The sequence below is a fragment of the Bombina bombina genome, unplaced genomic scaffold (genome assembly GCF_027579735.1).
Source record: "Bombina bombina isolate aBomBom1 unplaced genomic scaffold, aBomBom1.pri scaffold_490, whole genome shotgun sequence".
NCBI lineage: Eukaryota > Metazoa > Chordata > Amphibia > Anura > Bombinatoridae > Bombina > Bombina bombina.
Genome location: NW_026512754.1, coordinates 162,903 through 176,661, shown reverse-complemented (window position 1 = coordinate 176,661; position 13,759 = coordinate 162,903). Strand labels below are relative to the sequence as shown.

The window sequence follows — 13,759 nt, the reverse complement described above, 5'->3', positions numbered from 1 at the left end:
TGCATGCACTGTTCCTGAGATTTATTTAATGCCAATATTTTGCATCATATATATATTAAAATTATTGTTATTTATTTACAGACCTCTGCGATGTGAAAATGCCTTGTATTTGGAGCTTTATACAATCATAGTCTATCCTGCTGTATAAACCACGGGTCACTGAAAATCCCACCAAAAAATGCCATATTTTGTTAAAGAATGTCCAAAGTCCATACCAGACTGTTTAAATCAATTCCCCCAACACGTCCTTTAGCCTCAAAGTTTGTAAATTTTTTGAAAGCATAAGTTTTATATGTCTGAATATTAGATGAGATCAAAAGGGTTAATATTCCACTAGCAGATCTGTCTGCAAAATCTCTGATACACATAGATTCTGTAGAAAAGACAATACTTAACAATTGTTTTAATGATTCTCCAGTGCATAGAAATTGAAAGACGTCTGCCGCAGTGATGCAAAACTGGGTTCTAGTCCAGTCTTTCGCCTAGATTACGAGTTTTGTGTTAGAAGCTGTGCGGTGCTAACGAGCAGTTTATGCTCACCGCTCACTTACAGACAGCGTTGGTATTACGGGTTTTTACAAACCCGTCGTTAACCGCAAAAAGTGAGCGAAGAGCATCTCACCTCAATACCAGCACTGCTTAGGTTAGCGGTGAGCTGGTGTAACGTGCTCGTGCACGATTTCCCCATAGGAATCAATGGGGGAGAGCCGGCTGAAAAAAAGTCTAACACCTGCAAAAAAGCAGCATAAAGCTCCTAACGCAGCCCCATTGATTCCTATGGGGAAATACATTTATATCTACACCTAACACCCTAACATGAACCCCGAGTCTAAACACTCCTAATCTTACACTTGTTAACCCTTAATCTGCCACCCCTGACATCGCTGATACCTACATTATATTATTAACCCCTAATCTGCTGCTCCGGACACGGCCGCCACCTACATTATACTCATGAACCCCTAATCTGCTGCCCCCAACATCGTCAACACCTACATTATATTTATTAACCCCTAATCTGCCGCCCCAATGTCGCCGCAATTTAACTACACTTATTAACCCCTAATCTGCCGCCCCCAACGTCGCCACCACTATAATAAACATATTAACCCCTAAACCTAAGTCTAACCCTAACCCTAACCCTCCCTAACTTAAATATAATTTAAATAAATCTAAATAAAATTACTATATCATTACCTATTGAAAACTAAATACTTACCTATAAAATAAACCCTAAGCTAGCTACAATATAACTAATAGTTACATTGTAGCTAGCTTAGGGTCTATTTTTATTTTACAGGCAACTTTGTATTTATTTTAACTAGGTACAATAGTTATTAACTATTTAATAACTACCTAGTTAAAATAAAGACAAATTTTCCTGTAAAATAAAACCTAACCTAAGTTACAATAACACCTAACACTACACTACAATTAAATTAATTACCTAAATTAAATACAATTAATTACAATTAAATAAAATTATCTAAAGTACAAAACCCCCCCACTAAATTACAGAAAATAATAAAGAAATTACAAGATTTTTAAACTAATTACACCTAATATAATCCCCCTAACAAAATAAAAAAAGCCCCCACAAAATTAAAAAAGCCCTACCCTACACTACATTACAAATAGCCCTTAAAAGGGCCTTTTGCGGGGCATTGCCTCAAAGTAATCAGCTCTTTTACCTGAAAAAAAAATTACAATCCCCCCCCAACATTAAAACCCACCACCCACACAACAAACCCTACTCTAAAACCCACCCAATCCCCCCTTAAAAAAAAACTAACCCTAACCCCTTGAAGATCACCTTATCGGGAGACGTCTTCACCCAACCAGGCAGAAGTGGTCTTCCAGACGGGCAGAAGTCTTCATCCAACCGGGCAGAAGTGGTCCTCCAGACGGGCAGAAATCTTCATCCAGACGGCATCTTCTATCTTCATCCATCCGGCGCGGAGCGGGTCCATCTTCAAGACATCCGACGCGGAGCATCCTCTTCTTTCCACGGCCGACGACTGCATGAAGGTTCCTTTAAATGACGTCATCCAAGATGGCGTCCCTTGAATTCCGATTGGCTGATAGAATTCTATCAGCCAATCGGAATTAAGGTAGAAATAATCCTATTGGCTGATGCAATCAGCCAATAGGATTGAACTGGCATTATATTGGGTGATTGGAACAGCCAATAGAATGCCAGCTCAATCCTATTGGCTGATTGGATCAGCCAATAGGATTGAACTTCAATCCTATTGGCTGATTGCATCAGCCAATTGGATTTTTTCTACCTTAATTCCGATTGGCTGATAGAATTCTATCAGCCAATCGGAATTGAAGGGACACCATCTTGGATGACATCATTTAAATGAACCTTCATTCAGTTGTCAGCCGTGGAAAGAAGAGGATGCTCCGCGTCGGATGTCTTGAAGATGGACCCGCTCCGCGGCGGATTTATGAAGATAGAAGATGCCGTCTAGATGAAGACTTCTGCCCGCCTGGAGGACCACTTCTGCCCGGTTGGATGAAGACTTCTCCCGGCTTCGTTGAGGACTTCGGCCCGGTTGGGTGAAGACATCTCCCGGTATGGTGATCTTCAGGGGGTTAGTGTTAGTTTTTTTTAATGGGGTATTGGGTGGGTTTTAGAGTAGGGTTGGTTGTGTGGGTGGTGGGTTTTAATGTTGGGGGGGGATTGTATTTTTTTTTTCAGGTAAAAGAGCTGATTACTTTGGGGCAATGCCCTGCAAAAGGCCCTTTAAAGGGCTATTTGTAATTTAGTGTAGGGTAGGGATTTTTTTTTACTTTGGGGGGGCTTTTTTATTTTGTTAGGGGGATTAGATTAGGTGTAATTAGTTTAAAAATCTTGTAATTTCTTTATTATTTTCTGTAATTTAGTGTTTGTTTTTTTGTACTTTAGATAATTTTAATTGTAATTAATTGTATTTAATTTAGGTAATTAATTTAATTGTAGTGTAGTGTTAGGTGTAATTGTAACTTAGGTTCGGTTTTATTTTACAGGTAAATTTGTCTTTATTTAACTAGGTAGTTATTAAATAGTTAATAGCTATTTAATAACTATTGTACCTAGTTAAAATAAATACAAAGTTGCCTGTAAAATAAAAATAAACCCTAAGATAGCTACAAAGTAACTATTATTTATATTGTAGCTAGCTTAGGGTTTATTTTATAGGTATGTATTTAGTTTTAAATAGGAATAATTTAGTTAATTATAGTAATTTTATTTAGATGTATTTAAAAAAATTTTAAGTTAGGGGGGGTTAGGGTTAGACTTAGGTTTAGGGGTTAATAACTTTATTATAGTGGCGGCGACGTTGGGGGCGGCAGATTAGCGGTTAATAAATGTAGGTAGGTGGTGGCGATGTTAGGGCCGGCAGATTAGGGGTTAATAATATTTAAAGAGTGTTTGCAATGCGGGAGTGTGGCGGTTTAGGGGTTAATAAATTTATTATAGTGGTGGCGATGTCCGGTTCGGCAGATTAGGGGTTAAAATAAAATACAAATTTTAGTGTTTGCGGTGTGGGGGGGGGGGGGGCCTCGGTTTAGGGGTTAATAGGTAGTTTATGGGTGTTAGTGTACTTTTTAGCACTTTAGTTAAGAGTTTTATGCCACTGCGTTGTAGTGTAAAACTCTTAACTACTGACTTTTAAATGCGGTACCAGGCTTGACAGGAGAGGGTTTACCGCTCACTTTTGGTCAGACTCGTAATACCGGCGCTATGCAAGTCCCATTGAAAATATAGGATACGCAATTGACATAAGTGGATTTGCAGTATTTCCGAATCTGGCCAAAAAATGAGTGGTACACCTGTACCTGCACGACTCGTAATACCAGCGGGCGTTAAAAAGCAGCGTTAAGACCTCTTAACGCTGCTTTTTAAGGCTAACGCACAACTCGTAATCTAGTCCTGTGTCTGTTAGATCTTCAGGTTTTAAACAGTTACATAAACATACAGAAGATCCAAACAGAATCTCTGCTTATGGCAATCTGCATAATACCACCACAAGCCTTTCTGGTTATGGTCAATTTGAAAAGATGAATATCTGCATATTCCAGTTGCTGCTGCTCATCTGTGTTTTCTTATGTTCACTATGTGAACTTAATGCAAAACTCAGATAATAAAGTATCCAAATACATCATTAGATTGTATTCTTAAAACAGCATTTACTAAAGTAGTATCTACACTTTGTCATGCCATTTATGTACAGGCATGGCTGGGTGCTCAATCTGGCATAAATTCCTCTTCATTTCCAATTGTCAGTGCTACAGAATTTTGTGGTGCTTGAAAAATAAACGATAATAACAATAATAATAATAATTCTCCTGGTAGACAATATATATATATACATATTTAGCATGAGAGAGAGACAATGGGATGTGGATTCAAGGTTGTTTGTTAGTGGATGAGTTTATGTTGCTAACAAACATAATGAAACTCAGGGAAATTGGCCCGGGGTTTTGATATTTGTTTTAGAATTACATTCTGGAATGCACAGTGAAAGCTCTTTGAGGCAATCAAACAGCAGTATCTTTCAGACTTCAGGGAGGCAGTTGAAGTCTTTCTATAAAGCAGGAGGCAGGATGAATTCTGAGATTAGCACAAATACAGTCTATGGACATTTAAAAGGACAGTCAAGTCAAAATGAAACTTTCATGAGTTGGATAGGCATGCAATTTTAAACAACTTTCTCATTTACTTTTATCATCAAATTTGCTTTGTTCCCTTGGTATTCTTTGCTGAACCTAGGTAAGCTCAAACTGATTTCTAAACCGTTGGACAACTCTTATCTCAGTGCATTTTGATGGTTTTTCAGTTAGACAGTGCAAGTTCATGTGTGTCAAATAGATAACATTGTACTCACTTCCGTGGAGTTAACTCAGTGTTTCTCAAACCAATGAGTCAGCACTGATTGACTAAAATGCAAGTCTGTCAAAAAACTGAGATAAGGGGGCAGTCTGCAGAGGCTTAGATACAATGTAATAACAGAGATAAAAAGTGTATTAATATAACAGCGTTGGTTATGCAATACTGGGGAATCGGTATAAAGGGATTATCTATCTTTTTAAACAATAAACATTTTCAAGTACACTGTCCCTTTAATGAGCTAATTTTCATGGGACAACCAACTATCATGCAGCCACTCTCAGCTACTGGGGGAGTATAACTTTAAAAGGAGAAAAGTGTTTGTGATTTAGAGTGCAGAATAAAAAAAAAATCAAATGTATTTCTATTATAAAAATTACTTGTTCTCTTGGTATCTTTTATTGAAATCCAGGTAGGTAGGCTAAGGGATGTGCACATCTGGATCACTATATGGCTTTGCAACAATATTATACATTTGCAATAGTACTAGATGGCACTAACTCCCTTACAATGCTCCAGACATATGCGCTCTACCTGCCTAGGTATACATTTTAACAAAGAATATCATGAGAACAAAGAAAACTTCATACTAGAATTAAATCAGAAACTATTTTTAAAAATGGTATGCTCTATCTTAACCATGAAAGAAATTGATTGGGCTTCATGAACCTTAATAGAACATTTGATCATCTAAGCTAATCTTGAAGAACAGAAGTGGTAGATATTATGGTTTCAAATTTTAAGCATCAAGTAGAGAGTTTTGGTTTATGTCCTAGAATCAAATGCAATAGGAGCTTTCACCATATGATGAGACTTTCCTTTATCCTTTGTATTTTCTCTATGCCAGGAAAAAGTAGAGATGGTGACAGTTATTGGCCAAGATGTCCTTAGTTCCCTCTTCTGGTAGTGTTAGATATAGACTTTTCCTGAACTATGTCTCTACATCTAGACCTTCTGATAAAATTACTTATCTTCTATCTGGATATATAACCATTGTATTTGATCACCTGGCTGCAGTGGCGTATTTAGGTTTCGTGCTGCCAATTTTTGTGGTACTAAAAATTCTGCTGCCCCCCCCCCCCCCCCCCCAAGGTTTTAGGCCTTTTTTCCCCTTAATATTTGTTTTGGGTCCATGTAAAAAACTTTTTTTCTCTTTTTTTTTTCATAACAATTCAATAGAAAATGGGCTAGCAAAACACTTGCATACAGGTGGGTTGAATTGCATGCATCTCATACCATTTACTCCCTGAGAGCAAATAAAGAAGGGAAAGAAGGGAAAGAAAAGAAAGACAGGAAAGAAAAGAAAGAATGGAAATAAAAGAAAGAAGAGAAAGAAAGAAGAGAAAGAAAGAAGAGAAAGAAAGAAAGAAAGAAAGAAGAGAAAGAAAGAAGAGAAAGAAAGAAAGAAAGAAAGAAAGAAAGAATGGAAATAAAAGAAAGAAGAGAAAGAAAGAAGAGAAAGAAAGAAAGAAAGAAAGAAAGAAAGAAAGAAAGAAAGAAAGAAAGAAAGAAAGAAAGGAGTTGAGGGAGGATGGAGGGAGAAAGGTAAATAAGAGATGTAAAGAAGAATACACTTTAAAACAATCACTGCCCTTTTCATGCAACAACATACAGTAATTACCAGAGAGTTTACTTGTGATCAGTACAATGTTCTGGTCTATATTATGTGAAAAACTGAGTGGAAATCCGCCCTCTTTAGCAGGATCTGAGTGGGAATCCTCTCCCTTCAAATCTAATTTAACTTAACCTATATATACAATTGTCTCTTCTTTGTATGCCTTCACAATATGTATATGTATATGCTTTTTGCCCGGTCGTATTATAATTATTACTGTTCCTTTTGCAACACTTTATATTTATATTTATTATATATATATTAGGCAGTTTATTCCAATTACTTTCTATGTCAATGCTCCGGTTTTTACGTGCTGAACTACTCATCTAGGCATTAATGTATTAATCAGGTGTGTTCAGGTTTGGTCTGAGGGTGGGTTTTATAACTAGCGAATCACATTTGTTTGAATTCCTTTTTAAACAGGTGTGGGGCACAACACTGTAGGCTATGACTATGGATCATTTCCGAAACATGTAAGCCATACAGTGCTGCGCCCTCAGCACCTTCCACATCGTTTGCTGTGCTTCTTCATGTTTTAAACTACAAATAAAGAATAAAGGATTACTGTTTTAAATGCAGCTGGAACCGTCTTTCTTTGAATGATTCTGCTTTCCAGTTATCCGGCTGCATTCCTGCTGTTTATGGTCCACTTAGGAGCATGTGTCCTGGGCGTCTGTATTAAGCAACTTACAGCTAACAGCTATTAGCACCCCCAAGTCTCACCGAGTTACGGAGCGTAGTGGAGGGGAGGAGCATTCCAAGACTCAGGAGGATCGTAGCCGGGATAAGTTGAGGCGGGTGAGGAGTTCCAACACTTCGTCCCGGATTGTTTCTTTCCCCAGAGTGGCATTGTTCCTGTACGGAGCCTACAACTAGGGCACAGGCATCGTTATTGCCCGAAGTATCCCCACATCTTACCCCACTGGTGAGTGAAGCATTTCATTGGTCCATGTGTGCATTAATAGCTGTCTGTCTTTTGACTTACCTTCAGCCTGCCTGTTTGCATGCGGCTGTTTGCGGCTACTGGATTTGAGCTGCTTGTCCTTTTGCCTGGCTAATACACATACGCTCTAACACACATTATTATACATTGGATTACAATATCCCTGGATTGCCAGTACAGCGTTAAGGGTTTCTCTTTGACTTTTATCTACATCTAGACCTTCTGATAAAATTACTTATCTTCTATCTGGATATATAACCATTGTATTTGATCACCTGGCTGCCGTGGCGTATTTAGGTTTTGTGCTGCCAATTTTTGTGGTACTAAAAATTCTGCTGCCCCCCCAAGGTTTTAGGCCTTTTTTCCCCTTAATATTTGTTTTGGGTCCATGTATAAAACTTTTTTTTCTTTTTTTTCATAACAATTCAAAAGAAAATGGGCTAGCAAAACACTTGCATACAGGTGGGTTGAATTGCATGCATCTCATACCATTTACTCCCTGAGAGCAAATAAAGAAGGGAAAGAAAAGAAAGAAGGGAAAGAAAAGAAAGAATGGAAATAAAAGAAAGAAGAGAAAGAAAGAAGAGAAAGAAAGAAGAGAAAGAAAGAAGAGAAAGAAAGAAAGAAAGAAACAAAGAAAGAAAGAAACAAAGAAAGAAAGAAAGAAAGAAAGAAAGAAAGAAAGAAAGAAAGAAAGAAAGAAAGAAAGAAAGAAAGAAAGAAAGAAAGAAAGGAGTTGAGGGAGGATGGAGGGAGAAAGGTAAAGAAGAGATGTAAAGAAGAATACACTTTAAAACAATCACTGCCCTTTTCATGCAACAACATACAGTAATTACCATTATTCAAGTAATTAAACTTTTAAGTGTCCGTTTACAATTTACTCCGTGGGTTCATGAATGCAGATAAAGCTAGCTATTAGTAGCTAACATACATTAGCGCTGAGAGTTTATGATTAGACATCACATGAATGCAGACAAAGCTAGCTATTAGTAGCTAACATACATTAGCACTGAGAGTTTATGATTAGATATCAAATGAATGCAGATAAAGCTAGCTATTAGTAGCTAACATACATTAGCGCTGAGAGTTTATGATTAGACATCACATGAATGCAGACAAAGCTAGCTATTAGTAGCTAACATACATTAGCGCTGAGAGTTTATGATTAGATATCACATGAATGCAGAGAAAGCTAGCTATTAGTAGCTAACATACATTAGCACTGAGAGTTTATGATTAGATATCAAATGAATGCAGATAAAGCTAGCTATTAGTAGCTAACATACATTAGCGCTGAGAGTTTATGATTAGACATCACATGAATGCAGACAAAGCTAGCTATTAGTAGCTAACATACATTAGCGCTGAGAGTTTATGATTAGATATCACATGAATGCAGAGAAAGCTAGCTATTAGTAGCTAACATACATTAGCACTGAGAGTTTATGATTAGATATCAAATGAATGCAGAGAAAGCTAGCTATTAGTAGCTAACATACATTAGCACTGAGAGTTTATGATTAGATATCACATGAATGCAGAGAAAGCTAGCTATTAGTAGCTAACATACATTAGCACTGAGAGTTTATGATTAGATATCACATGAATGCAGAGAAAGCTAGCTATTAGTAGTTAACATACATTAGCACTGAGAGTTTATGATTAGACATCACAAGCTGATCTAAGCAGTGCACAGACGCATCCAGTCTGTTAGTTACCTGCAATAAGCACTGCACTCGCAGACCCACTACAGCTGACAAGGGGAGGCAGCATATCGGCAAAAGTTCTTCTCCTCCATCCTCACCTTGTTAGCATATCTCCGGGCAAGTTTTTCACCAAGAACGCTTCCACTGCAAAAATGCCGGAAGCGTTCTTGGTGAAATGAAGGAACAGTTTCAAGGAGCACTGCCTGTGAAGAGCGACCTTAATCAGCGCAGTGCCTTGTCTTCTATGTAAAAGCCTGCACTTTATTGCTCACTGTACTGTGTGCTGGCTTTCAGAGAGAGGATAGGGCCGATGTGCTGCCCCTCCCAAATCTACTGCCCTAGGCACCGGCCTTGTTGGCTTAGGCCATAATACGCCCCTGCTTGGCTGCTTAGAAGTACTATTTGAAGAAATATTGCCCTTTGTCATCTGGTTACAGATGGACCTTTGTGAGTTTACAAAGTATCTACATATTCAGTCTTTAACTAAGATTTGAATATCATCACTGATTGAATAAAATCATTATAATTCTTTGGATGTAATTACTGTACATCATACCCTCACGTTTTTTACATGTTAGCTTCTGAAAGGTCTTTGCACACGTTCTTTGAAAGTTCACTGTCTATCTCATATGGGTTTAAATGCTGAAGAATACATTCTGTGTATGGATTTTATACATATATTATATATGTTGGTTTCTTATGTGCCATTTACCTTTATATTGGTCCTACAGCAAAATAGTTTGCTAATGACGACTAACAGGTATGCAATCTGTTTTTTGTCTATTAAAATACTATACAAAAAGATTTTTATAAACTCAAACAAGTGGAAATGAACAAAATGACAACTAAAACAATAAGTGAGATTTTAATGTTATTTAAACTATTGAAGGTTATTTTGTAATCATTCAGATAAGCTGCAACATAAACTTGTATTGCTATCATTATAAGTCTTGGAGATTCAACATTCAAAAGTTACATTCAAATACTGTTTGTCATAGACTTACCCTAAATATATATTTCAAAAATAAAAACAACAATAGCAAAATGTATCAGAATTTTCCTTTTGGTAAACAGTTAAAGGGACACCAAATCCATTTTTTTTTCTTTCACGATCAAGATAGAGCATGCAATTTTAAGCAACTTTCTAATTTACTCTTATTATCATTTTTTTCATTCTCTTTCTATCTTTTTTTAAAAAGCAGGAATGTAATGCATACTAGCCGGCCCATTTTTGGTTGAGAACCTGGGTTATGCTTGCTTATTGGTGGCTAAATATCAGCCACTAATAAGCAAGCGCTATCCATGGTGCTGAACCTAAAATGGTCTGGCTGCTAAGCTTTACATTCCTGCTTTTTAAATAAAGATACCAAGACCACAAGGAAAAATTGATAATAGGAGTAAATTAGAAAGTTGCTTAAAATTGCATGCTCTATCTGAATCATGAAAGAAAAAAAAGTGGGTTTAGTGTCCCTTTAAGTTAAATTCTATCTACATAATTTTTTGGTTGGATAAAATGGTAGAGCGGACCATTTGTCTCTTTTCTTACCTGCAAGGCGCTCGTAGAAACTTGCACTATATCCCACATATTCATAATCCTCAAACTTCTGGGGGCCACCACATAGAGCTCGGCACTCTGCGTCAGCTCGGAAATAGCCTTTTAAAGCCTCCTCCATTTTTTCAATGGCTTGTGTGTATTGCTCTGTGTCATACAGTCTTACACCCTCATGATAATCTTCCTAAGAATAACAGGTGGAACAGCAAATCATGAACATGTAAATTAACTTAGGTTGTTATTGGGTAAGAAAAAATATATATTTACATTTATAGTTTTTAAAATCCATAACCCTTTTGCCATTAAAAGCCTGTGTTTTGAAATTACAATGGAGAGATAAAATTAAAAAAGACCTTAAAGGGACAGTCTAGTCCAAAAACAAAAAAAAAAATCATGATTTAAATAGGGAATGTAATTTTAAACAACTTTCCAATTTACTTTCATCACCAATTTTGCTTTGTTCTCTTGGTATTCTTAGTTGAAAGCTAATTCTAGGAGGTTCATATGTTCTTAGACCTTGAAGACTGCCTCTAATCTGAATGCATTTTGACCACTAGAGGGGATTAGTTCATGTGTTTCATATAGATAACATTGAGCTCATGCAGTGAAGTTACCCTGGAGTGAGCACTGATTGGCTAAAAAGCAAGTCTGTCAACAAAACTGAAATAAGGGGGCAGTCTGCAAAGGCTTAGATACAAGGTAATCACAGAGGTAAAACATGTATAATTATAACTGTGTGGGTTATGCAAAACTGGGGAATGGGTAATAAAGGGATTATCTATCTTTTTAAACAACAAATATTCTGGTGTTGACTGTCCCTTTAAAGCAACATTAAACTCAAAATGCAAAACCTCATGAATTAAAAAGATTCAAATAAACCCCAGCAAAGCACAAACCTTTTTCTCCCCTAATTAATTAATTTCAATATGATAAGTTCTCACTGTTGTACTTATAATATTGGCAACCGCACTGTAACAAACGTGTTCTATATTAATAACACGTTTATTACAGTGAGATCGAATATTAGAAATATAACACGTTCAGAACAGTGAGAACGTATATTGGCAATAAATAAACAAAACTAGAACGGTCTTCTATAAAATATTAGTATCAAAAACACAAAATCCTCTTCCTATAAAAATAAAAAAGCACACACAAAAAAAAATTACGCCATTTTTAAATATATCACTGATTAAAATACATATTATAGCATTAAACAATAAAATACATATCAATAAAACATTGTATATGCCTATATTACATACCCACATCTCCACAGCCCCTTTAGGTTTAATAGTAAGGTTTTTTTTTGTTTTGTCTTTATTAACAATGGAGATCAGACATATTGAATATATAGGTGCTCCATGGAAGTTTCATGCAAGTATTTAATGGAGAAACATAACAGTACGTTTCTAATATTCAAATGCACCTTTTCAGCTATATGAGTCTAGTCAGCTTTTCAAGAATTTCCATTGTGAGAAATATACTGACTGTACAGTGAAACTTCATTTACATAGGCATTATTTGAAGTGTTACTAAACAGAAACTGTTTTTTGTTTCAAGGGACAAAATACTCAGATGTTAAATCACTTGAAAGTGACGCAGCATAACAGTAAAAAGCCGACATGAAAATATCACCTGAACATTTCTATGTAAAAAATGAAGATATTTTACCTCAAAATTTCTATAGCTCAGAATACTGTAAGTGCTCTGTAAACAGTTATACTTCAGCTGCAAGTTGGAAATAAAAAATAAATAAATAGTCAATTAGCATCAGCAGTGATGAGGTCACGCTTTGATTTGCTGTGATCTCATGAGATTTCACTGAAATATTGTGAGATTTCATAGTAAACTTCCTTAAACTGAATAGGAAAATAACATGAATGTGACTGCAAATGCCAGATGCACACTCACTTGCAAGCAGGGATAGGCACAGACTAGGGCTGTGGCGTACATTTTCCAAAGTACAGACCTTAGTGAAGAACACCAAGGTACATTTCAAATTAGAAACATAAAAAACACTCACTTTACAGAGGGTAGTGGATGCATGGTGGAATGGCCATCCAGCAGATGTGGTAGAGAGAGTGAAGGAGTTTAAATATGCATGGGATAGGCATAAGGCTATGCTAGATATAAGATAAGGCCAGGAACTAATTAAAGTATTCAGAAGATTGGGCAGACTAGATGGGCCGAAAGATCCCTATCTGCTGACACATTCTATGTTTCTTTAAGTCAGGAGAGCGGCATTACAGACACCAATTAACTAGTCAGGGCAGTTTCTTTATAATCCTTCCCTCACTGGATATACCCCCTGCAGCATAGCAATGCTCCATACAGCATGGGCAGCACTTTTCATGTACAGCCCATCAGCACCCAAAAATAAAATATATATCTGTGGTGAAGCAGGACTGAATTTCACATGAGTACAAGCAGGACAGATATGTTACCAGCTCTTCTAGATCTATTCCCTGCATAGAGCCTGTTTTAACCCTTCACTCTCCCCTAGGTGGTCTCAGCATGCAGACCCCCTCTCTGCTAACATATTCACTGGGGGTCCCAGTGCAAACAGAACAGCAGGCTCTTTAAATTGGCTGCTCTGACTCCAATCCTTCTCAGACAGTATCATGTGTCCTAGCAACAGGAGCCTCCTGGAGGCTCCTGCTGCTGGGACACAGGATTGGGGTGAGTATGGGACCCCTGTTTAAATAGAATCCTGGAGGCTCCTGCTGCTGGGACACAGGATTGGGGTGAGTATGGGACCCCTGTTTAAATAGAATCCTGGAGGCTCCTGCTGCTGGGACACAGGATTGGGGTGAGTATGGGACCCCTGTTTAAATAGAATCCTGGAGGCTCCTGCTGCTGGGACACAGGATTGGGGTGAGTATGGGACCCCTGTTTAAATAGAATCCTGGAGGCTCCTGCTGCTGGGACACAGGATACTGTCTGAGAATGATTGGAGACAGAGCCGCCAGTTTAAAGAGGCTGCTGGGGGGGCTCTGCAACTCCTGATCAAACCCACCCACCTTGATGTTAATCGAATGATCATCATGGTTTTTATTTTTAT

At 37.3% G+C, this 13,759-nt stretch overlaps 1 protein-coding gene across 1 annotated transcript in view; it reads right to left on the bottom strand.

Annotated features, from left to right (window-relative positions):
- Window positions 1-13,759, bottom strand: part of LOC128644522 (prolyl 3-hydroxylase 2) — a 201,486-nt gene that overhangs the window by 77,293 nt on the left and 110,434 nt on the right. Inside the window, exon 3 of the mRNA XM_053697104.1 lies at window positions 10,690-10,879. Coding sequence (XP_053553079.1) covers window positions 10,690-10,879 — 190 coding nt within the window. The remainder of the gene's footprint in view (window positions 1-10,689; window positions 10,880-13,759) is intronic.